General features: G+C 44.4%; 1 protein-coding gene across 1 annotated transcript; it reads right to left on the bottom strand.

The window, feature by feature from the left end:
• Nucleotides 1-12446: 12446 nt before the first annotated feature.
• LOC115715647 (labd-13Z-ene-9,15,16-triol synthase, chloroplastic) lies at nt 12447-15845 on the bottom strand. The gene is made up of 2 exons (XM_030644307.2): nt 14525-15845; nt 12447-13250 (listed from the first exon to the last, which is right to left on the bottom strand). The coding sequence occupies exons 1-2, from the start codon at nt 15485-15487 to the stop codon at nt 12579-12581; spliced, it is 1635 nt and encodes a 544-aa protein (XP_030500167.2). The 5' UTR covers nt 15488-15845; the 3' UTR covers nt 12447-12578.
• Nucleotides 15846-26919: the final 11074 nt, after the last annotated feature.

The following is a 26919-nucleotide window of genomic DNA, read 5'->3' as shown; positions in this document are numbered from 1 at the left end:
AGAGCTGAGGAAAGCTGCTACATAACAAGCATTTGACTTCACAAGAATGGTGGAGACAAGAAGTACACGTCAGCCTCGCCCTCTGGAAGATGCTCAAGATCCAAATGAGGAAGATGTGGCCTCAAGAGCGGCAGAGGAGTCCGAGGAAGAAGAAGAAATAGTCCCCGACGAGGACTACGAGGGGAACCTCGACGAGTATGCCTATGACGAAGGAAGTTACTCAGAGCTGGTGCTTCTCAGACAAAAAGCTATCGATCATGAAGCCGAGATCGAAGCTCAGAAAGCGCAAAACCAGAAAATGCAGGAAGTGATGCTAGCCATGCAGAAAGCCATGGAGGCAGCTGGTATTCACGTGCACCCCAAGGCAATGACCGCTGGGCTCAACAGAGAGCCAGCGACGTCTTCGCCTAATTCCCAGCAGCAAAAATCTAGGGAACCTAGCCCTATAAGGTACCCTGCTGAGGAAAATCAGACAAAAAACCCTACTTCTACCCCTGGGCGAAAGAAAAAGGTGCAGGATCCGCGAAGGGTCCACTCGGATTTCCCTAAAGGGAAAGGTCCGCAGAGGGGCAAGCCCCAAAAAGGGAGTCTTGGCCCTCAGGATCGAGGGGACCGAAAAAGCGTTTCTGTGCACCAGGAACCAGGGGGTAGAGGGAGAAGAGGACAGAGAGGTCCTCCCATTGATCTGAGAAATCAAATCAATGGGAATCAAGGTGACCTCCGGGATCACCTTGACCAAAAAAGATACGGGCCCGTGGTTTCCTCGGGTACGTTAAACGAAGGAATTATGGCAGAACTCGCCATACTTCGAAAAGACATTGCTCGAGTCTCCCGGAGGCAGAAGGGAGACGACTCCGACTCGGACAGCGAGGATCGGGAGCCATGTGCCAAGCACATCCTGGAGGCGGAGCTCCCTAAAAACTTCAAGATGCCCGAAATGGCGGCATATACCGGGAACTCCGATCCCAGTGACCACCTGTCGCGGTTCAACCGTGTCATGACAGTCATGCGGGTCAGCAATGATGCCAAATGCATGTGCTTCCCCCTCACTCTGAGCGGTTCAGCGGAGGAATGGTTCAAAAAGTTGGAACCAGGATCCGTGGGCTGTTGGAACAAACTCCAGACCAACTTCCGGAGACAGTTTGTCGCCGCCAGAAAGGTTAACTTGGAGGTTAGTGCCTTGACCAATATCAAGCAACTGCCCACCGAGACCTTGAAGAATTACATCAAGAGGTTCCGGGAGGAAGCCTCGAAGACCAAGAAGGTTGATGACGGACAACAGCTTGCACTTCTCCAAGCAGGAATCCGCACTGGGACTCCCTTCTGGAATGAATTGCAGCAAGAAGGGGCTGCTAGCCTCCAGGACTTCCAGAAAAGAGTCCAAAAGTATATCAACCTCGAAGAAGCCCAGATCGTGGCTTATGGAGGCTATTATCCCACCGGGATAGCAGGGTACATGCCCGGAGTATCGCCCTCGGGTACTACCCCGGCCGCAACTCCACAAGTGAGTGGCATACAGTTCTCTGCTACCCCCGGGTACAGCCAGGGCCAAGCTTTGGCGCCAGCATCTTCCCACTATGGCAACCCGTCCGGGGTGAATGGACAAGCTCCTTCACAGGCTGCCCCGACTGCTAGCTTAACAGGCCCTACCCAGGGGTCGAGGAGCAAAAGGTCCTCCAAAGGCAGCACCCGAACGGGAGAAAAGCGCCAGAAGAAGGGGTACACACCCCAATATACTCAGTACACGGAGCTATCGGACTGCCAGGAACGTGTGTACTTCGCCACTAGGCAAAATACGCACTACCGGAGACCACAGCCGTTGTACAAAGACAGCTCCCGGAGAGATCCGAGCAAAAGATGCGAGTACCACAACGACATTGGTCATAGCACCAATGAGTGTAAGAATCTCAAAGACGAGATTGAAAATCTAATCCGTTTGGGCCACCTCTATGAGTGGATCAAAAATAGGTTGCCCCACCTTAATCCGGGGCAGGTGGCTGGGGGTATGCCCCAGGGAACACCAGGGGGTACAGCAGGAGTATTGGCTCCAGCTGCTCCCGCAGGTGACGCCCAGCATATTCCCGGGCTACCGCCTCGGCCTAATGGGCGGGTAGCCATGATCTCCGGAGGTCCCCATATCGGAGGGAACACTCGTAAGGAGCGAAAACGATACGCCGAGGCCGCGAAACACAATGAGATATGGGAAGTTACTCAACTCCCAGCTGAAAGGCCTCGGCTGATGGACCAACCCATCACATTCACGGAAGAAGACGCCAAGACGGTGCGTTTTCCTCATCACGACCCACTGGTCATAGAGACCCCCATCGCAAATAAAGTGGTGGCTAGGGTCTTAATTGACAATGGAAGTTCCGTGAACCTGCTCTTCAAAGAAGCCTTCACTGCGATAGGGTTGACCGACCGGGACCTCTCGCCTAGTGGGTCACAGCTCACAGGGTTTAACGGGACGACGCTTATCCCGATGGGAAAAGTAAGGCTCCCGGTTACCCTGTGCCCGGATACCCCCCAGAGCACATTCAAATATTGCACCTTCGTGGTAGTAGACTGTCCGACAGCCTACAACGCGATCCTCGGCCGACCGGCCCTAGTGGACTTTGGTGCAATCACTTCAATCCGACACTTGTGCCTAAAATTCCCTACCCAGGAAGCTGGAGTCGGAACTGTGAGGGGAAATCAAGGGGAAGCCAGGCAATGCTACAACGTTGCCACCCACCTACCCGTACTTATGGTCCGAGAGTCCCCTAAGATAGAGAAGGCTGAAGAGGATGAGTTGGATCCTCGCATAGGGTCCGAAAGGGTCGTGAAACCAATGGAGGACGTCGAAGAAATACCAGTGTGCGACGACGACTCCACCAAACTACTCCGGATAGGGAAGAACTTGGATCCGGAGGAAAAGGACAAAATAATAAAAACACTGAAGGGCGCCATCGACATCTTTGCATGGCGCCAAGAAGACATGACCGGCATAAGCCCTCATGTCATCACGCATGTACTCAATGTCAACCCGGACATGCCTCCTGTACAGCAAAAGAGACGCCCGCTCGACTCGGTGAAAGCCGAGGCCTTAGAGAAAGAGGTGGACAAACTTTTGTCCAGCGGCATGATCCGCGACGTATACTATCCGGAATGGCTGGCCAATCCGGTCCTGGTGCCCAAGCCGAACGGGACTTGGCGAGTTTGTATAGACTTCACTGATCTAAACAAAGCTTGTCCAAAGGACTGCTTCCCGCTACCCAGGATCGACCAAATGGTAGACGCCACGTCCGGATTTAAACTGTTGTCTTTCATGGATGCCTATGCTGGGTACAACCAAATAAAAATGCATACGGCAGACCAAGAATGCACTAGCTTCAGGACCGATAAGGGGGTATACTGCTACCTAGTCATGCCTTTCGGACTGAAAAACGCCAGAGCAACCTATCAACGAATGGTTAACCGGATGTTTAAAAGCCTCTTGGGACGAAACATGGAGGTATACGTGGACAACATGCTCGTCAAATCCAAAGCATGCAACAGCCATGAAAGCGACTTAGAAGAATGTTTCGAAGTCGTCCGGAGATACGGTATGAAGCTCAACCCGAAAAAGTGCACCTTTGGGGTCAAGTCAGGAAAATTCCTGGGTTTCATAGTCAGCCAAAGGGGGATTGAAGCAAACCCGGAAAAAATCCAGGCTCTCCTGGACATGCCATCCCCCAAAAAGCATAAAGACGTGCAGAGCTTGACCGGAAAGGTAGCCGCACTGAGTCGCTTTATCTCACGATCCACGGACAAGTGCATACCCTTCTTCAACGTGCTAAAGAAATGCCAAAAGTTCGAATGGTCGGATGAATGCGAGGAGGCATTCAAGAGGTTAAAAGACCACATGGCCAAACCCCCTATCCTATCGAAACCCGTCCTTGGAGAAGACTTGTTTCTTTACTTGGCCGTCTCCGAGCACGCGGTCAGCGCTGCCCTGGTCCGGGAGGAAGAGAAAACTCAGCATCCCGTATACTATGTCAGTAAGCGCATGATAGGGGCTGAGACAAGGTACCCGGTCATTGAAAAATTAGTATTCTGCCTCCTGATGGCGTCAAGGAAGCTGAGGCCATACTTCCAAGCCCATCCAATCAAAATCCTAACCAATCATCCGCTCCGGCAAGTTCTCCAGAAGCCTGAAGCATCCGGAAGACTCCTCAAGTGGGCGATGGAGCTAAGTCAATTCGACTTACACTACGTCCCCCGGATTTCCATAAAAGGCCAAGCCTTGGCAGACTTCATTACCGAATGCAATGAAGCCCAGGCAACAGCAAATACGCCGGTACCACTAATCCCCACCTGGAGGGTATTTGTAGACGGAGCTTCTAATGAGAACGGTTCAGGAGCCGGAGTGGCTATGATATCACCAACTGGACTGCGGCTCCAGGCAGCACTCCGATTTGACTTTACAGCTTCAAACAATGAGGCCGAATATGAAGCCTTGATAGCAGGGCTGAAATTGGCAAAAGCTGTAGGAGCCAAAAGAGTAGAAGTCTACAGTGACTCTCAACTGGTCATAAACCAGGTTTCCGGAGAATACCAAACTCGCGGCGAGCGGATGGCCGCGTACGCAACAATAGTCCGAGAAATGCTCCACGAGTTCGCGGACTATAAAATAGAAAGGATCCCCCGAGAAAAGAACGCTCACGCGGACTGTCTGGCTAAGTTAGCCTCGGATAGCGAAATCGAAGAGCTGGGGGTAGTACCAGTGGAACGCTTGGCAGAACCAAGCATCAAAATAAAAGAGACCACACTAACGGTTGGGCAAGAACCCAGCTGGATGGTCCCCATCATAAAATACATAACCACAGGTGAGTTGCCCCAAGAGAGGGCACTGTCTCGAAAGATTCAGTATCAGGCTCATCGTTATGTAATGATGGACCAAATTCTCTACCGGAGAGGACTCAGCATGCCTTATTTAAGGTGTGTATCGGACCCTGAAGCTAGACAAATCATGCTAAAGGTCCATGAAGGGTTCTGTTGAGATCATACGGGAGGGCCCAGCCTCTCAAAGAAAATATTGAGGCAAGGGTACTTCTGGCCAACAATGAAAAAAGATTGTATAGACTATGTCCAAAAGTGTGACTCGTGCCAAAGGTACGCGAACATACCGAGAGCTCCTCCAAACGAGATCACCCTGATGACCAGTCCCTGGCCCTTCGCGGTCTGGGGAATAGATCTCATCGGGTCTCTACCTACAGGGAAAGGAGGGGTAAAGTATGCAATAGTAGCAGTAGACTACTTCACCAAATGGACAGAGGCTGAGCCTATGAAGACAATAACTGCCAAGAAGGCATTGGACTTTGTTATCAAAAACATAGTGTGTCGATACGGCTTGCCTCACAAAATAGTCTCAGACAATGGAAAGCAATTTGATTGCGAGGAATTTACTGACTTCTGCAACCAACACGGAGTAGTGAAAAGCTTCTCCGCGGTAGCCAGGCCTCAAACAAACGGCCAGGCGGAAGCGGTCAATAAAATCCTAAAAGTCACCTTGAAAAAGAAGCTGCTGGCCTGCAAAAATAACTGGCCTGAAGAATTGCCAAGGGTATTATGGGCCTACCGGACGACCCCCAGAACCACAACCGGCCACTCGCCTTTCTCAATGGCGTACGGTTGTGAAGCAATGGTCCCGGTAGAAACATTATTCCCATCCCACAGGAGGACGACTTACGATCCTGCCACTAATCAGGCACTGCTCCAAGAAGCTTTGGATCAAGTCGAAGAACTCCGGGATGAGTCTCAAATACGGATGGCTGCTTATCAAAAGAAGGTGACCAAGTATTTTAACTCTAAGGTTAAAAACAGAAAATTCGCTATTGGGGATATGGTCCTAAGAAGGGTTTTCCCAGCCACCCAAGAACCCGGAGTGGGGGTACTTGGACCAAATTGGGAAGGACCATATGAGATCGAGGACGAGATCGGTTCCGGCACTTACAAACTAAAAAGAATGGACAGAACCACCGTCCCAAGAGCCTGGAATGCGGATCACCTCAGAAAATATTACCAGTAGCGAAATAAAACTTAGACTTTGTTCAAAGGGTTTGTACCGTCCAAATGTATACCTCCTCTATATATTAAATAAAACTGAGTGCCTTAAAAACAAAGTTTCTATGCCACTCAGGGGGGTACTAGGGTATACCGCACGGACAAACAGAAAAACAAACTAAGTAAAATATCCTGACCCAAAGGGCAGGTCAGAAAGTATGCACAAAAATAAAAAGCATAAGCATAAAAATCCTGATCCAAAGGACAGGTTAAAAAACATAAGTGTGACAAAAGAAAGATCACATAAAAAATATCCTGGCCCAAAGGGCAGGTCATATACATATAAATGGCCCGGGGACAGGACTTAAAATATAATTGTCTCCCCTTCGAATAAAAACTGCTACCTAGATATATATTGTTCTAAGGCAGCAGCAAATATGTACAAAAAAAAAAAAAAGAAGAAAAGAGAATAATAAAAGAACCGGGTGGAATCTTGGTTATACTGGGTCGGTTGTACAGCAGCTCAGTCAGCGCGCGGAGGAAGGCGAGGTCCGATACGTGCCTCTAACACGGCATCAAGCTTCTTCTTCTTTTCCCGAAATTTGGCAATCATTTCCTCGGGTTTGGGATAAAAAGTAAGCTTGATATTTTGGTCGTTGGTGGACCAAGCCATGTAGACTCCATCGTCAAAGCGCTTCGGACACCGGGCGCAGGAAACAGGAGAGAGGAGCTCGGCTCTTTTGGCCTTCTTGATGGATTGTTCTTTGAAGTCCCTGAGTTCCTTCAGTTCCGCAGCTAGAGCGGCCTTGGACTCTATGTTCGCCTGGTGAGTTTCCTCTAAAGATCTCACCTTGGCGACCATTTCATCCAAAGCCTCCCTGGCCTCCCGGAGGTCTCGCCTGGCCTTATCAGCAGCCTCGCTTTGAGCCCTCAGTTCCTCCTGGTGTTGGGCCTCCATCCTGTCCCTCCGCTGGGCCTCGTCCCGGATCATGGCTTCCGCCTGAGCCTCCCTCCGTTTGGCCTCCTCTTCCTTGGCCTTGGCAGCCGCCTCCTGGCGCTCGGCAGCCTCCTGGTAGATCTGCCTCTCCGCTGTGAGATCCTGAAGGACCTTCCTGACATCGTTCATGTCCCCAAAGTCGGACAGAACGAAGCCATGATTTATGATGTTCTTGGAGAGGCGGCCAGCCTCAGCAGCAAGCTGAGCCATAATGCAAGGGTAAGAAGGAGAAGTTTCTCAAGAAGAAAAAATAAAAGGAAAAGCAAAATTGCGAAGTACTTACCACACTGAGAGAATGGCTGAGGTCCTGGACCTGGAAGATGGAGTTCAGGGAAGCACAAGTGGCGAACCGCTTGGGCGCGCACCGGGTAAGCTGAGAAGCGAACTCCCCGGTCATCTCCGCGGCAAAAGGAGCCAAGGTGGGCCCTAGGAAGCGACGGAACCAGTCCGATAAGGGGTCCAAATTAAGGTCCCACGGATCCTGGTGCTCCGGGTGGTTGATGCTCGCCTCAACCTCCGCCCGCAGAATCCTCCTAAGGGCTTCCACCTCGGCGTACCCCCGGGAGTACTCGTCCATAGCATAGTTATGCTTGGCTATCCGAAGCTCTTGCCTCACCTCATCCCCCGGAACCGGGGTAAGCACGATGTTGGGAGGAGCAGGATTTTCTTCCATGGGGGAGACCCCGCCGTCAAGACCATGAGCAGGAGTGTCGGCTCTCCGAGGCTTCTTGGGCTCATCCTGGGCAATCATTTTGCCCTTGCGCTTACGAATCAGAGCCACCTCAAGCTCCTCTTCGCCTTCCTCAGCTTCCTCCGGAAGGGCTCGGGGCTCTCTCGCACCCTCAGCAACTTCTTCCGAGAAGTCCCACTCACTAAGTCAATAGTGTCGGGGGGAGCGCTGGAAGAAACCTTCAGGGAAGGGGCCGGGGGGGAAGAGGTAAAGGCCGGAGGAGCCACGGGAGTGTGAACTCCGGCAAGCTGTTCCAAAATGGCATCCATGGAGACACCTGTTTCACAAAATAAGCAAGTGTTAGATGTTCGTGAGGAACCGCTTATACAAGATACAACAAATAAACTACTCCTACCCGAACTTCCTAATTCGGCCCTAGCAAAGTCCTGAACTTTAATGCTGGCAGCGTCATCTCCGAGATAACTGTTCGAGGGCCGGAACCAGCTGGACGTTATGTAAGCTGAGGGACCTAAGGGAATAGGTTCCGGAGGGCCGAAGCCCATCCGGGACCGACCTAGGAAATCTCCTAAGTTCGAAAAATAAAATTCCTTCAAACGATCCCCCCACCTGGTCGATGGCATCCTAAACCTATGAAGACGCTCGTCGAACCCTACAGGCCTATGACTGGCGTATTCACCAACGGAAGGAACATAACGAATTATCAAAGGAGACTTACCGGCGGCACCGGAGGTGCTAGCACCAGGAGCTCCCGAGTTTGGCTCTGGGACCGAAGGCTGTGGCCGGGGAGTTTGCTTCTCCAAAGAATCCTCAATACGAAGGGGCCTCCTGGCAGGACGATCCCCAATCTCTTCTTGAAGAATCTTGTCAAAAAATTTAGCTTCGGACTTCTCGGCAATCGCCTGGCTCCTCCGCACCACCGGGCTCCCCACGCGAAGTCTCCTCCCAGAGGTAGCCTGGGCCTGAGAGTATGCCTTCTCCTGGGCCTTCCGGTAGAGATAATCTTGGTATTTTTTCTCTGCCGTGGCAATAAGCTCATCCCGGAAGGCCTTCTCCGCGACCGGCGCCCTTCCGTTGGGACAGATGACCCGTGAGAGGTTAGAGTCCTCCACGGATTGATGCGGAAGGATAAGTTTGGCCTTCCTGCAGTTCTCCATGGTGACCAAACCCCCGACATCGAGATCGGCGCGGTCGTAGGAGGCAAAAGCTTGAGCCCTCCGGAGGAAGGTCTGAGTAGGGGTCGTCCGCTGATAAGGTGGGATCCTCACCCACTCAGTAAGGAGCTCCGGGTGATCCACTGCCCGGAACCCGGAGGAAAAGAAAAAGCGATGGCGATACTCCTTAACGTGAGTCTGCCTATTATACGGAACCACCCCTCGTTAGCGGGATGGATCCGGAACCCATAGAAACCGTCCTTAAGTTTGTCCCCTTTCTTGGGGACGGATACAAGTTCGTAAAAATATAAAATTTCCGCCGGGCTGGGAGATCCCCATCCGCGGGCGGTATAAAAAATAAATAAGCCTGAAAGCAGGCGATAAGCTTGAGGAATGAGTTGATATGGCGCAAGGCCGACAAATACAAGGAAATTAACAAAATAATCTTGAAGCGGGAGCATGGCACCGGCCATCAGGTGTGTCTGGCTCCAGGCCCCGAAGCCGTCATAATTGTGATTAGGCGTCTCCGAGTCGCGAGGTGGCCGGTGATAGGTCCCCGAAGTGGAAGGTTTGATCCCAGCAACGTCTATAATATTCTCCAGCTGATGAGGACAGGTTAGGGTGGAATGAAGCTCAGCCGCTTCCCACCCGGTCGCTCGGGATTTGTACCCCTCCTGGGCAACAGGCCCCAGGGAAACCTCCTCTAGAGTGGTCGTGCCTTTCCCGCTCTTCTTCGAAGATTTCAAACCAGAGGCAGACATTTTGTACTCTGTGGAAAACAAAAAAGAGAAAGAGAAAATTCCAGCAGTTAGGTCCCATACCAAACCCTAAGTCAAGAAAAAGGGAGTGGGGGTCCCCTAACCGCTGGAAAGAGGCCCCCTCCGGACACGTGTCACATGGGAAACCCTATAAAGATTCCCTGAACAAGTGTCGGGTGCAGTAAAATCGCAGAAAGTGGTTTTACAGAGTAAAAGAAACAGAAGGAAAAAGACCCCATTCTATGCCCTAAGCAACCGTTGAACGAAGAACATATGGCTCTCTTCAACAAAAATGCACGATTATAACAGAGGCATGATAATGGCGATCCTACAACTAAAGCAATAGACACAAAACAGAACACCTGAAGAACCTAAACACTTGCACGCCCAGAAACCTCAAAGTAGGAACCCAGAAAAACAAACAAAGCAAGTAAAAGCATGTCACTACCAAAGGATGCAAGAAACTTACAGTAAATTGTTGAACTGGGGGTCCTGAGTGTGGCCGAGTAAAGTTGAGAAGAACTGATGATAGCAAACGCGGAAAAACTGGAAGAAATGGCGAAGTGTTAAGACGGTTCGTGCTGTTTTGAAGAATTTTCTCTCTGGGAAATTCGAGCAAAAATGGCAAGGAATGGAAAGTAACCAAAATGAAGGAAAGATGGTGGCTTTTATAGGCAAAAGTGCATGAGGAACAGGCGTCACCACCTACCAATCGTACGGTGGGGGAGATGCACGATTCGAATACCCAAAGATCAACGGATCAGATCGAGCTGCCATAAAGGCGGTGGAAACGTTTGAGTATCCGTCTGACACCATTAATGCGCCGCATCAATCAAAGGGCGTGAAACGAATCGACCTCTGCATAAAAGCGAATCGCTGCATTTAATGCCATCATTAGACGCACCCTCACGCGCCCCAAGCTCGTGCCAAGAAACCGAGGAGGCGGCCGGAGACACCTCTGCAAAAAGCGAATCGCTGCATTAAATGTCATCATTAAATGTGCCCTCACGCGCTCAGGGCTTGAGCCAGGGAACCGAGGAGTCAACCGGAGGCACCTAAGCAAGCCTTGGTTTATTTTTCCAAGTAAACAAGGCTTGGGGGGTAAATGTTGCCCCTGAATTCGCCCAAAATACGTGGACCAGTCAAGTAGGGACACGTGGATCAGATAACTTGTAAATATTTGATAAGTCTTTGTACGCCACAAGGAAGCACCCTGGGCATAGGTCCTGGAGGAGGCACCCGGAGTACAAGGTACTCCCGGAAGCTCGCATAGCATGAAGCCTCTCCGGGATGTGTCAGGCCTCTCCTGAGCAATCAAGTCGCATTTAATGCCGCATGGGAGGAAGCGTGTTGGGACTGTAACACGCAATAAAGTCTGACGGCACAACCCCCAAACAAGACGGCGCACAAAGAATGATCATTTAAGTCTAGCGACGGCTACTCTGCGAAGAGTCACGTCAATCACAAGGCAAAAAGGACATTCCTCATAAAAACCCTACAGCACCTAGGGATTTGACCATGCATCACCCATGGTATATTCATTGGGAATACCCGACTTTATGGATACTTACAGATACGTTTGTAAGAACAATCCTAGGGATTACCCCACCAAAACACTATAAATACCCCCTCAAAACTCATTTAATGGGGTCGAGAATCTTGGGTTGCATATGAGCAAGAAGAGCAAATACTCACCAAGAACATTCTCTGTATTTATGAGGATAACATTCCCTCAAGTGTGGAATCTGTATTAAATACATCCATTAATAACAAAGACTCGTGGACTAAGGCTCATTAACGTCCCAACCACGTAAAAATCCTCATCTCGCTTTCTTACAACTCAATACTATAATTATATTTTAATAGTTGCCGAAAATCTCGGTCAACAACTGTAAATCTGTATATAGCCCTAATTAATTCAAGAGAATCAAACAATAAGATTAAGGAATAGCGGAAGCGTACCGGAGTCCATAGAATCGACCTTTAAATGATCTTTATTGGTATGATCTTCTAATTTGCATCAAAATCTTTCTCTGTAAACTTTTGCTCTTGGTGATGGGGATACAAGAGTGAAAAGATACGATGCAAATGGGGACCATTACCCGTTATATTACCAACAGACAAACCTGTTGGTAATATTTATTGACTATTTCTATTTGGCCCCTCATCAATATAGAAATTGTCTAATTGGTATCCACATATTAAAATCATGACAATCATGCCCTTAAGTCATAAACTTTATTCCAAAATAGACCACATAAATTTGACTTATTTATTTGATGACCTAACACACATTTTATATATACAATTTTGACCCCAATTATTTTTAACATCCAGAACCTCCAACACACACACACTCCTATAACCACTTGAGCTCAAGTGGTTGTTCTCTCTCACTTTCGTACTTTGTTTTTACTCTTATGAGCTGATACACTCTGATGTAAATTTCTCGAAAAAGAAAAAATCGATAGGTCCCATGCCATATTTTTTTTTACCAAACAACTCACTTCTATCTCTTCTTTTCACTTTTCTCTTCCTTTTTTCTCTTTCTTCCAACTTTTCTTCTCTATCAGACATAGGTTAGTGCCAGCATAACTAATGCAACCATCTGATGAAAAGGAAAAAAAAATGCATCCCATCTTGTGACGCTTTGTATGTAAATTGATGCAAATAAGTATTATAACAAGTTTTTATGCTGACAGATTAATAGTTACGCCACAATATATATTGTTGATGATATATACACTAGTAGGTGTTGGAGGCTATTTTGCATTAAAAGAAAGTGTTTGAAACAAAAAGTGCTTAGGTGGTGCACAAACAGATAAAGATTTATTGAATCTCTCGTCATTTTTTATTTATTAAGTACGATACATTTTATTGTGGTCGACATACTCATGCTCCGTACGGACCCATATGCTTACTAATATTTTGCATCTCTTTATATATATAATACATAAGATTTAATTAGAAATAGTAGTGTATAGCTCTAAATCAGAATATTTGGGTGTAGGAATAGCTATTAAAGGGACTCTTTTCTTAAGAGCAAGCCCAAACTTGTCAGATAGTTCAAGCTCAGTATCATTAGGTAATTTCCAATGAAAGTAGTGCAAGAAAGAAGCCAATATAATGAGCGACATCCTCTCCCCTAAAGAAGCTCCCGGACATATTCTTCTTCCTGTTCCAAATGGAATATAATCAAAAGTGTTACCTGAAAAGTTATATTCATTATTATTACCCCCATTATTGCTTGATCCATTAATACCACTCATCAAGAACCTTTCAGGGAGAAATTCCAAAGGATTTTCCCATACACTAGGATCTCTTTGTATAGACCATACATTGAGAAAAATTGCAGTCCCTTTGGGTATAGTATAACCACCAACAATAGTAGATTGGCTTGAAGAACGAGGTATTAAAAAAGGCCCAGGTGGATGTATTCGTAATGTCTCCTTATAAACTGCATTCAAGTATGTTAGTTTGGACAAATGAGACTCTTCTAGGGTGTTGTTCAATCCCACAACTTGCTTTAGTTCTTCATTTACTTTATTCAAAACGTTTGGATTCCTCATAATTTCTGTCATTGCCCATTCTACGGATGTTGTGATAGTATCTGTAGCTGCCACGAAGATATCCTATTTGAAAATACATCAAAAGATTATTCACTGTCAGTCACATATTTTTATTAATCCACATCATTTATATTATTTAAATACTACAAAATAATTCAAAAATAAAAATTAAAAAAAAAAATTGTTTAATTTTCTTTGTCCTTATAGATTCTTTTCTTTCTTTTTCTTTTTTTTTTTTTTTCAATTCCATTTTCAATGGCTCACAGCAAGAGATTAACAAGGACAGTGAGGTGGTTTAGTGCCCAGAAAGGCGACCCAGCTGCACTACGCAAAACCCCCTCTTTCTCGGGCTCACTCTCAAATTTCTTCCCTCTCTTTTTGATGGATCTAGATCTGGAAGATTTTTTTTTTCAGACCTGGATGGTAGTTTTAGGAATTTGAGGTTTTATTAACAGTTTACAATTTAAGGAATTTTTTTAGGAAACAAACCCAGAAAAAGAGAAGGAATTTTTCAGGGCGGCCAGAGTTTTTGGAGAAAGAAAATCGCTTGATTAGATTTTCCAAGTAGTTTTTGTTATTTTTTATTAGTTCTTTTTTATTTTAATTATTTAATAGAATTTGTTTAGATGGAACAGTGAATACTATCACATAATTGAAGTTAGGAGGGTTTCGCTGTTAAAATTTCAATTTGTGGGGTCAAGTGCAATAAATTGAATAATTAAGTAGTATTACCACAATTATATATATCACTTCAAAAGTTATTAGTTTTAGTGGCATTAAAATTTGTGATTAAAATTAAAAAATTGTGAATAAATAATTACGAAACAACATTTTTTGTAATTATAAAGTTCGCGGCTACAGTATTAATCATAAAAATTATAATTTGTTGTGATTAAATGTGTTTGTAATCACCATATTTGTTGTGACTAAAACTTTAAATTAGTGACAACTTGTATTTAAATGCTATATTTTAGTCACAATCACAAATAATTTTTTGTTGTGACGAAAAATTACATTTAGTAACAAAAAATTTATGTTGTGACTAAAAGATTATTACTAAAAGTAATTATTTTTTGTAGTGTTTATATATTTATCATAAATTAATATCTTGAAGGATATAACAATACATATTTTAAACAATTTTACCCAAAAAGTTAAAACATATATAAATTAATAAAATAAATATTATGAAATGTCATGACAAATTCTCCTCTTTTACTATTCCAAATTAATTGATTTTGAGAATATATATATATTGTTTTCATAGCTTAAACATAAAATGTAATTTTAGACACATAAATAATTGAAATTTCGCATATAGTTGATTATGTACGTACCATAAGTATTGCTTTGATTTCGGGTATGGTAATATAAGTATCCTTATCTTGAGGTTGAAGATGAAGCTCGACAAGGGATTGTAGAATGTCCTTGGTGGTGGATTCCTTGAGGATGGGACTATAATTACCATTAGTTTTCATGGCCTTCTTCTTCTTCTTAGCAATAGCATCATCAAATACCATTTCGAACACTTGATTAATCCTCTCTGTATCTCTTCCAATTTTCTGTATATCAAACCACTTAAGCATCGGAAAAATATCAGAGATATTAGGTTTCGCTAGCAACTCAAAGAGTTCCTCTACTGCCTTCTTAAACTTAGAACCATCAACATGGCTGACCGACTCATTTTCTTCTAATGAAGTACCAATCGTCATGCCTATAACACAATTAATGGTCGTTTGGTACGTAAAGAGTGCTATATTAACAGGGCTTTCCCTCTTTTCATAGATACACTTCACTGATTTTCTCACCTCTTGTCTCCTCAGCTCTGTTAGATTATCAAGCACAGAATTATTTAACATTTCGCGAACTAAGATCTTTCGCAGCTTCTTCCAATCTGTACCATACGGTTGGAAAGAAATGTTAAGGCCCCCTTGACTGATGATTGAGGCAGAGACACCAACATCACGGTTGGAAAATATTATGTCTTGTTCACGACCCACTTGGGCGACTAGCTGTGGCGAATTGATGACTACACATAGTTTGGTTCCCATCCAAAACTTGTAAATTGGACCATAAACCTCACCCAAAGCTGTTAGGTCTATGTGAAGGTTTTGGCTCAGATAAGGAAAGTATCCAACTATGGGCAAGCCTCGAGGGCCTGGTGGTAGGGGTGCCAATGGTACTGATGATAACTTCTTGGTTATCCATTGGAACCATATCAAGGTGAAAGCTGCTACAAAGAGAAGAATGAAGATGTCAAAGAGGTGAAGCCCAAAATAGTTTACTACGTTGGTGAACATAGTTTTACAGCAAGCTAGCTAGATAGTTATATGTGTGCAGAGTACTGCTTGTGCTTGTGTTTGGTGAAAAGAACTGGTTGTGTTGGAAGCACTTTTTATAGAGTGAATTATGGGACTTTTCTTCTGGAGTAACGAAACTAACTAGTGAATGGCATCACCTCGTTTGAATTATTCATTTCTTTCAAATATATATAAACTAGTTAACGCAATTCGCAATACTAATTTTTATATAATTTTTATTTGAATAATATGAAAAATTAAGTGTACAAACATGTTAGCTTGACATGTAAGTACAAAATCTTTTTTTTATTATGAAATTAGTCCGACATGATCCATATAACACTCTTTTTTATATCTTAATTATTTAAAATTATTCTCATCATTATTTATCATCTGTTGTCATCACCGTATCTCACTAACTCACTATCAATTTAGCTTACCAAAAAACAAATCAAGCAATGAGTTAACATTATTAACTTATTTTTATACAATTTTTCTATACCATTAGGGTTCCTGCTATAAGTTAAGCATCATCAAAATTAAAGACAACTTTAAGCAATGTTCTCACAAGAATCAGCACGACTTACGACTCTGCAGCATGACTTACGATTATAAATGATAGATTGCTTAGTTACATTTCCACTTGAGTGATACCTAACTCATAACAGTAATATCTATTCAGTACGACCCATAATGCACACTCATATATATATATATATATACTAGGTGATTGTTACGTGCCAAGTCACGTAGTGTTAGTTTTATTTAACATTTTAGTTTTTTATTTTAATTAATAATTAAAATAGTATAATTATTTGAACGATTTGTTTTATAAAAATAAAATATGTGTCAGTATATTTAGTAAGTAAAACATAGTTGTGTTATAATAATGTATGTTATAATAATGTACATTAATCTTTGCAAATTACTAATAAGCACCAATAATATTTTCATATTCTAATATTTTTCAACCTTCTCCTCTTGGTGGTAAAATTAAAAATAAAACTAAAAATAAGCACAAACATATAAGGTAAATACTAATTACAGCCCATTTTTTTTTTTTAATTATTGCATAGATTTGTTAGAGAGATATGTGGCTAAGATGATTTTTTTAATTTAAAAAGAGATTATTAATATTTAAAAGATTGTTTATTTAAAATATTGTTTAATTTTTTTGTTTAATTATTGGGTTTATTTTTTAACGGGAGATCAAACCTAATCGTTAAATTTAACAGAATATTCTTTTATTTTTAAGTATATTCTGTTAAACCAAGAATGTTAAACCAAGAAATGCCGTTAGATAGGCACTTTTAATATATATAATATATAATTAATAATTAAAATAGTATAATTATTTGAACGATTTGTTTTATAAAAATAAAATATGTGTCAGTATATTTAGTAAGTAAAACATAGTTGTGTTATAATAATGTATGTTATTAATAGTAAAATGTACATTAATCTTCTAATTGAAAAAAGTTCTATTATCTCATTTCAAATCTAATAATAGCTACACAACTATATATTTATAGACTTTCACATTCTTTGCAAATTACTAATAAGCACCAATAATATTTTCATATTCTAATATTTTTCAACCTTCTCCTCTTGGTGGTAAAATTAAAAATAAAACTAAAAATAAGCACAAACATATAAGGTAAAGACTATAATTACAGCCCATTTCATCTTTTTTTTTTAAGCCAAAAAATCTCTAAGCTAACACAATCAATCTTCTTTTATATTATCTTTTCTAGATATTTTATGTATATTTTTCTTTTTTAAAAAATAAATAAAAAAATTATTAATATTCTCCCAGATAGGTTTGTTAGAGAGATATGTGGCTAAGATGATTTTTTTAATTTAAAAAGAGATTATTAATATTTAAAAGATTGTTTATTTAAAAGATTGTTTAATTTTTTGGGTTTAATTATTGGGTTTATTTTTTAACGGGAGATCAAACCTAATCGTTAAATTTAACAGAATATTCTTTTATTTTTAAGTATATTCTGTTAAACCAAGAATGTTAAACTAAGAAATGCCGTTAGATAAACACTTTTAATATATAAAGATAATATATATATATATATATAGAGAGAGAGAGAGAGAGAGAGAGAATTTAATTAGTAAGTGAATGAAAAATAAATGTGTGAGTTATCATTTTTAAAATTATGTGATATTTGGAAGAAAAAAAATAGCTAATAAAGAAAAAAAGAAAAATCGTGTGGTTTTTTTTTTTTTTATATATAAAAAAAGATGTGTGATTTTAGAGTTATCATTCTTTAAATTATGTGATATTTTTTTTAAAAAAATAAAAAATAAAAAAAGCGCTTGAAAGAAAAATGTGAGTTATTATATTTGAAAAAAAAAATAGCTATTAAAGAAAACATTTGTTTGGTTTAAAAAAGTAAAAAAGTAATTTGGGGCACCAAGCCAATTAAACTCAATCACTAGCCCTTGGCCATTTGTGATTTGGGGCATAGATTTAATTGGTGAATTGCCAAAAGAAAAAGGAGGAGTAAAGTATGTCGTAGTCGTTGTGGACTACTTCACAAAGTGGGTCGAGGATAAGGCTCTCGCAGCCATAACAGCTTTAAAATTATGAGAGTTTTACTGCAGTGCTATCATCTGTGGGTTTGGCGTCCCTTACAAACTAAATTCTGACAATGGTAAGGGATAATTAGCAAGGGGACGCACATAGAAAGGCGAGGGGCACTCAGTCCTCTAAAATAGAAATAAACATACATAGAGAGAGTATTGCTATGAGCCTATGAGACACTCATGGTACATAGTACCACGATTTAATAATTTTCTATAATATTTATTAAAGTAAAGCAAGTGGGATCTGATATTGGGTTGCACCAATAGTAATATTATACTTCATAACAGTGCTAGGCACCATGCGTACCCTTTAGTATTTTTCTTATATATATGTATTTTCTTATAATATATTTTTAATTAAAAGTTGTATTTATGGTGAGCATGCCCATTAATTGATTTGTGAGTATGTTGATATAGATTATTAAAGGGAAATTTGAATTTCTATGCTTGCATTAGGGGATAATTTTTCCCCTAAATTTAAAATAGGGGATATTGGTAAAATGGGATAACATTTTCTTAATTCCCACAATACCCCCCCCCCCCATTTGAAACCTGATGCCCTCTCTCTCTTTCGCCTCTCTTTCTCTCTTTCTCTCTTTCTCTCTCGCTCGGTGCCGCACCCACACACGCAGACCACACACCCACGGCAGACCACCCACGGCCGACCGGACTACGTGACCCACGGCCAACCGCCCCCCTCAACCCATATCACCCACGCCGACCGCCCCCCTCAATTTTTTTAGTGATTTTTTCAATTTTTTCCTTTAATTTTTTGTGCTTAAATTCATGAAATAGAATAATATGTTGTAATTTTGTGTGAAATCTGTTAGTTAAGGTTAGATTTAAGAAGATTAGGAAGAGATTTGTCGAAAATGGAATTTTTTTAATCGGGTTCGATGCCCGTCCGATGGTCGGGTCCGATGGGGGCATGGCTGGAGGTTGAAGATGACAACTCGATGGGCCCGATGGCCTGATATAGGGGTCCGATGGGGCCCGATTCCTTGGGCCCGATGAGGTCGATGGGCCCGATGGCCCGATGGCTCTGTCCGATGGGGCCCGATTCCTTGGGCCCGATGGGCCCGACAGGTCCGATTCTTTGGGCCCGATGGGTCCATTTTACGTTTAGGGAAAAGATGGGAAGAGAGGAGTTGATGTAATTGGGGGAGGGTATTTTGGGAAAAATAATAAAGTTGTCATATATTAAAAATATTGGTAAGTATAAGTGTAGGAAACAAATTTTAAGATAATGTAAGCATAGAAATTCAAATTTCCCTTACTAAATTGTTTTTTCTTCATTAAAAATTAAAATTTGTATTTATTTGAAAATTATTAGTTTTAGTTTAGTGGTTAAGCTAGCTTATGGATTCATGGCATTTAAATGTTCAAATCTCAACTTGTGCAATTTTATTTTTAATTTTTAAAATTTATTTTTTGAAAAAGATATTTCTAAAATTTAAATTCCTATTAATAAAATTTGTATTTAGTACCTTAACCAATGAAGCCAACTATTTTATTGTTACTTTTTTACTTTAAGTTATATTTAATAATATAAAAAATATAATTTTTTATCCATTTTTGTTATACCCAAAATTCGGCGAGAGGACACGTGTCAAGATAAAGGGAATGTGAATCGATGTCATTGCTTTTTATGGAATAACTCATTAATTACACAAGTATCAGAGTATATTTGTAATACGCTGACTGTAAGGTCTTAGGCGAGGAATCAATGTACAAACTGGCACTTAGTATATTAGCAAGAAACTATATACCGCTAAATGCAAACAGCAAGACACCAAAGAAAGCGACCCGTATCAATCATGGAGGTGCTTAGCGTACAATGAACAAACTAAGTGTAAAAGTCGGATCGGCTCTAGAACAAGCAAGCGAGGTGACCATCTCGCTACTTCATCACGTTAGCGTCAGCAAGGCTTACAATCCTGGTGAGCCAGAAGAGAGCATTCAAGTGAGCCTCGAAGAATTCTTTGAGGATAAGAACCGTGATCAACACCAGACATACATTGTCGACCTTGAACAGAAGAATGGCCCCAGCTCGCTATTGGGATCAATGTAACCAAGTTTCTGTCGAGACATCTCCAGATACAACAGCTAAAGATGTGTTTAATACACGATTATTTTGACCCAGTAAAAGCGGGAAAATCACAGCTATACGATTTTCAAATTATAAACCGTGTTGCTCCAGAATTCGTCTAAAATACGTGGACCAGTCGAGAGAGGACACGTGGATCAGATAACTTGGAAGGATTTGTTAAGTCTTTGTGCGCCACCAGGAAGCGCTGTTAGCATGGGTCCCGGAGGAGACACCCGGAGTACAAGGTACTCCAGGAGACTAGTATAGCGTGAAGGCTCTCCGGGATATGTCAGGTCATTCCCGAGCAATCAAGTCGCATTTAATGCTGCATGGGAGGAAGCGTGTTGGGACTGTAACACGCAATAAAGTCTGACGGCACAACCCCCGAACAGCAGCGCTACAGTAATGATCATTTAAGTCTAGCGACGGCTACTCTGCGAAGAGTCACGTCAATCACAAGGCAAAAAGGACATTCTTCATAAAAACCCTACAGCACCTAGGGATTTGACCATGCATCACCCATGGTATATTCATCGGAAATGCCCAACTTTATGGATACTTACAGACACATGTGTAAGAATAATTCTAGGCATAACCCCACCAAAACACTATAAATACCCCCTCAAAGCTCATTTAATGGGGTCGAGAATCTTGGTTGCAAAAGAGCAAGAAGAGTAAAAACTCACCAAGAACATTCTCTGTATTTAAGAGAAAAACATTCTCTCAAGTGTAGAATCTGTATTAAATACATCCATTAATAGCAGTGGCTCGTGGACTAAGGCTCATTAACGCCCCAACCACGTAAAAAGTCTTCATCTCACTTTCTTACAGCTCCTTATTATAATTATATTTTAATAGTTGCCGAAAACCTCGGTCAACATTTTGGTGCTTTCATTGAGAGCTGAGGAAAGCTGCTTCACAACAAGCATTTAACTTCACGACAATGGTGGAGACAAGAGCTACACGTCATCCTCGCCCTCTGGAAGACGCTCAAGACCCCAATGAGGAAGATGTAGCCTCAAGGGCAGCAGAGGAGTCCGAGGAAGAAGAAGAAATAGTTCCCGATGAAAACTACGAGGAACACCTCGACGAGTATGCCTATGACGGAGGAAGCTACTCGGAGCTGGTGCTCCTTAGACAAAAAGCTATCGATCATGAAGCCGAGATCGAAGCTCAGAAAGCGCAAAATCAAAAAATGCAGGAAGTGATGCTAGCCATGCAGAAAGCCATGGAGGCAGCTGGTATCCACGTGCATCCCAAGGCGATGGCCGCTGGGCTCGACGGGGAGCCAGCAACGTCTTCGCCTAATTCCCAGCAGCAAAGGCCTAGGGAACCTAGCCCTATAAGGCACCCTGCTGAGGAAAACCAAACAAAAAACCCTATTTCTGCCCCTGGTCGAAAGAAAAAGGTGCAGGATCCGCGAAAGGTCCGCTCGGATTTCCCTAAAGGGAAAGGTCCGCAGAGGGGCAAGCCCCAAAGAGGGAGTCTTGGCCCTCAGGATCGAGGGGACCGGAAAAGCGTTTCCGTGCACCAGGAACCGGGGGGTAGAGGAAGGAGAGGACAGAAATGTCCACCCATTGACCTGAGAAATCAAATCAATGGGAATCAAGGTGACCTCCGGGATCACCTTGACCAAAAAAGATACAGGCCCGTAGTCTCCTCGGGTACTGTAAACGAAGGGATTATGGCAGAACTTGCCATACTTCGAAAAGATATTGCTCGAGTCTCCCGGAGGCAAAAGGGAGACGACTCCGACTCGGACAGTGAGGATCGGGAGCCTTGCGCCAAACATATCCTGGAGGCGGAGCTCCCTAAAAACTTCAAGATGCCCGAAATGGCGGCATATACTGGGAATTCTGACCCCAGTGATCACTTGTCACGATTCAACCGAGTCATGACAGTCATGCGGGTCAGCAATGACGCCAAATGCTTATGCTTCCCCCTCACTCTGAGCGGATCGGCAGAGGAATGGTTCAAGAAATTGGAACCAGGATCGGTGGGTTGTTGGAACAAACTCCAAACCAACTTCCGGAGACAATTTGTCGCTGCCAGGAAGGTCAACTTGGAGGTTAGTGCCTTGACCAACATCAAGCTACTGCCCACCGAGACCTTGAAAAATTACATCAAGAGGTTCCGAGAGGAAGCCTCGAAGACCAAGAAGGTCGACGACGGACAACAGCTTGCACTTCTCCAAGCAGGAATCTGCACTGGGACTCCCTTCTGGAACGAATTACGGCGAAGGCGGCGCTAGCCTTCAGGACTTCCAGAAGCGAGTCCAAAAATATATTAACCTCGAAGAAGCCCAGATCGTGGCTTACGGAGGCTATTATCCCACCGGGATAGCGGGATACATGCCAGGAGTGTCGCCCTCGGGTACTGTCCCGACCGCGACTCCTCCGGTAAGTGGCATACAGTTCTCTGCTACTCCCGGATACAACCAGGGCCAGGCTTTGGCCCCGGCATCTTCCCATTACGGCAACCCGTCCGGGGTGAATGGACGGGCTCCTTCACAAGCTGCCCCGACTGCTAGCTTAACAGGCCCTACCCAAGGGTCGAGGAGCAAAAGGTCTTCCAAGGGCAGCACCCGAACGGGAGAGAAGCGCCAAAAGAAGGGGTACACACCCCAATACACCCAGTACACAGAGCTCACGGACTCTCAGGAACGTGTATATTTTGCCACAAGGCAGAATACGCACTACCGGAGACCACAGCCATTGTACAAAGACAGCTCCCGGAGAGATCCGAGTAAAAGGTGCGAGTACCACAACGACATTGGTCATAGCACCAATGAGTGTAAAAATCTCAAAGACGAGATTGAGAATTTGATCCGTTTGGGCCACCTCTATGAGTGGATCAAAAATAGGTTGCCCCACCTTAATCCAGGGCAGGTGGCAGAAGGTATGCCTCCGGGAACACCAGGGGGTACAGCAGGAGTATTGCCTCCAGCTGCTCCCGCAGGTGACACCCAGCATATACCCGGACTACCGCCCCGGCCTAATGGACGGGTAGCCATGATCTCCGGAGGTCCCCATATCGGAGGAAACACTCGCAAGGAGCGAAAAAGATATGCCGAGGCCGCAAGACACAGTGAGGTGTGGGAGGTCACTCAACTCCCGGCTCAAAGGCCTCGGCTAATGGACCAACCCATAACGTTCACGGAAGAAGACGCCAAGGCGGTGCGTTTTCCTCACCACGACCCGCTGGTCATAGAGACCCCCATCGCAAATAAGGTGGTGGCTAGGGTCCTGATTGACAATGGGAGTTCCGTGAACCTGCTCTTCAAAGAAGCCTTCACTGCGATAGGGTTGACCGACCGGGACCTCTCGCCTAGTGGATCGCAGCTCACAGGGTTTAACGGGACGACGCTAATCCCGATGGGAAAAGTCAGGCTCCCGGTTACATTGTGTCCCGATACCCCCCAAAGCACATTCAAGTATTGCACCTTCGTGGTGGTAGACTGTCCAACAGCGTACAACGCAATCTTAGGCCGACCGGCCCTCGTCGACTTTGGTGCAATTACTTCAATCCGACATCTATGCCTAAAATTCCCTACCCAGGAAGCCGGAGTCGGAACGGTGAGGGGAAATCAAGGAGAGGCCAGGCAATGTTACAATGTTGCCACCCACTTGCCAGTACTCATGGTCCGGGGGCCTCCTGAGATAGAAAAGGCTGAAGAGGACGAGTTGGATCCTCGCATAGGGTCCGAAAGGGTCGTGGAACCAATGGAGGACGTCGAATAAATACCATTGTACGACGACGACTCCACAAAAGTACTCCGGATAGGGAGGAGCCTGGATCCGGAGGAAAAGGATAAAATAATAAAAACACTGAAGGGCGCCATCGACATTTTCGCATGGCGCCAAGAAGACATGACCGACATCAGCCCTCATGTCATCACCCATGTACTCAATGTCAACCCGGACATGCCCCCTGTACAGCAAAAGAGACGCCCGCTCGACTCGGTGAAAGCCGAGGCCTTAGAGAAAGAGGTGGACAAACTTTTGTCCAATGGCATGATCCGCGACGTATATTATCCGGAATGGCTGGCCAATCCTGTCCTGGTGCCCAAGCCGAACGGGACTTGGCGGGTTTGTATAGATTTCACAGATCTAAACAAAGCCTGCCCAAAGGGCCTTTCCGCCGCCCGGGATCGATCGATGGTAGACGCCACGTCGGATTTAAGCTGTTGTCTTTCATGGATGCCTATGCCGGGTACAACCAAATAAAAATGCATACGGCGGACTGTGAGTGCACTAGCTTCAGGACCGATAAGGGGGTATACTGTTACCTAGTCATGCCTTTCGGACTGAAAAACGCCGGAGCAACCTATCAAAGAATGGTTAACCGGATGTTTAAAAGCCTCCTGGGACGAAACATGGAGGTATATGTAGACGACATGCTCGTCAAATCCAAAGCATGCAACAGCCATGCAAGCGACTTAGAGGAATGTTTCGAAGTCGTCCGGAGATACGGCATGAAGCTCAATCCGAAAAAATGCACCTTCGGGGTCAAGTCGGGAAAATTCCTGGGCTTCATAGTCAGCCAAAGGGGGATCGAGGCGAACCCGGAGAAAATCCAAGCTCTCCTGGATATGCCATCCCCCAAGAAACATAAGGACGTGCAGAGTTTGACCGGAAAGGTAGCCGCACTGAGCCGCTTTATCTCACGATCCACGGACAAGTGCATACCTTTCTTCAACATACTGAAGAAATGCCAAAAGTTCGAATGGACAGATGAATGCGAGGAGGCATTCAAAAGGTTAAAAGACCACATGGCCAAACCTCCTATCCTATCAAAACCCGTCCTTGGAGAAGACTTGTTCCTTTACTTGGCCGTCTCCGAGCATGCGGTCAGTGCTGCACTTGTCCGGGAGGAAGACAAAATTCAGCACCCCGTGTACTATGTTAGTAAGCGCATGATAGGGGCCGAGACAAGGTACCCGGTTATTGAAAAATTAGTATTCTGCCTCCTGATGGCATCGAGGAAATTGAGACCATACTTCCAAGCCCATCCGATCAGAATCTTGACCAATCATCCACTCTGGCAAGTTCTCCAAAAGCCTGAAGCATCCGGAAGGCTCCTCAAGTGGGCGATGGAGCTGAGTCAGTTCGACTTACATTACGTGCCCCGGATTTCCATAAAAGGCCAAGCCTTGGCAGACTTCATCACCGAATGTAATGAAGCCGAGGCGACAGCCAATACACCGGAGCCACCAATCCCCACTTGGAGAGTATTTGTGGACGGAGCTTCTAATGAGAACGGTTCAGGCGCCGGAGTGGCTATGATATCACCTACTGGATTGCGGCTCCAGGCAGCACTCCGATTCAACTTCACAGCTTCGAATAATGAAGCCGAATATGAGGCCCTGATAGCAGGGCTAAAATTGGCTAAAGCTGTGGGAGCCGAGAGGGTGGAAGTCTACAGTGATTCTCAGCTGGTCGTAAACCAAGTTTCCGGAGAATACCAAACTCGCGGCGAAAGGATGGCCGCGTACGTAACAATAGTCCGAGAACTACTCCACGAATTCACGGACTATAAAATAGAAAGAATCCCCCGAGAAAAGAACGCTCACGCGGACTGTCTGGCTAAGTTAGCCTCGGACAGCGAAATCGAAGAGCTGGGGGTAGTACCAGTGGAGCGCTTGGCAGAGCCAAGCATCAAAATAAAAGAGACCACACAAACGGTTGGGCAAGAACCCAGCTGGATGGTCCCCATCATAAAGTACATAACCACAGGTGAGTTGCCCCAAGAGAGGGCACTGTCTCGAAAGATTCAGTATCGGGCTCATCGCTATGTAATGATGGATCAAATTCTCTACCGGAGAGGACTCAGCATGCCTTATTTAAGGTGTGTATCGGACCCTGAAGCTAGACAAATCATGCTGGAGGTCCATGAAGGATTCTGCGGAGATCATACGGGAGGACCCAGCCTCTCAAAGAAAATATTGAGGCAAGGGTACTTCTGGCCAACAATGAAAAAAGATTGTATAGACTATGACCAAAAGTGTGACTCGTGCCAAAGGTACGCGAACATACCGAGAGCTCCTCCAAATGAGATCACTTTGATGACCAGCCCCTGGCCCTTCGCGGTCTGGGGAATAGATCTCATCGGATCTCTACCTACGGGAAAAGGAGGAGTAAAGTATGCAATAGTAGCGGTGGACTACTTCACCAAGTGGACAGAGGCTGAGCCTAGGAAGACAATAACTGCTAAGAAGGCATTGGACTTTGTTATTAAAAACATAGTGTGTCGATACGGCTTGCCTCATAAAATAGTCTCAGACAATGGAAAGCAATTTGATTGCGAGGAATTTACTGACTTCTGCAACCAACACGGAGTGGTAAAAAGCTTCTCCGCGGTAGCCCGGCCTCAAACAAACGGCCAGGCGGAAGCAGTCAATAAAATCCTAAAGGTCACCTTGAAAAAGAAGGCCGTCCGTAAAAATAACTGGCCTGAAGAATTGCCAAGGGTATTGTGGGCCTACCGGACGACCCCCAGAACCACAACCGGTCACTCGCCGTTTTCAATGGCGTACGGTTGTGAAGCAATGGTCCCGGTGGAAACATTATTCCCATCCCACAGGAGGACGACTTACGATCCGGCCACCAATCAGGCCCTGCTCCAAGAAGCTCTGGATCAAGTCGAAGAACTCCGGGATGAGTCTCAAATACGGATGGCTGCTTATCAAAAGAAGGTGACCAAGTATTTTAACTCCAAGGTTAAAAACAAAAAATTCGCTATTGGG

This window comes from Cannabis sativa, chromosome 5 (assembly GCF_029168945.1).
Source record: "Cannabis sativa cultivar Pink pepper isolate KNU-18-1 chromosome 5, ASM2916894v1, whole genome shotgun sequence".
Taxonomy (NCBI): domain Eukaryota; kingdom Viridiplantae; phylum Streptophyta; class Magnoliopsida; order Rosales; family Cannabaceae; genus Cannabis; species Cannabis sativa.
This window is presented reverse-complemented; position numbering and strand designations above follow the sequence as displayed.

What these genes read in the sequence shown, in the direction of transcription:
- LOC115715647 (XM_030644307.2), bottom strand. Translation starts at nt 15,487, where the DNA reads ATGTTCACCAACGTAGTAAACTATTTTGGGCTTCACCTCTTTGACATC. An exon ending in AAATCAAAGCAATACTTATG is followed by an intron (nt 13,251 to 14,524) that starts GTACGTACATAA and finishes ATTTTCAAATAG; the next exon opens with GATATCTTCGTGGCAGCTAC.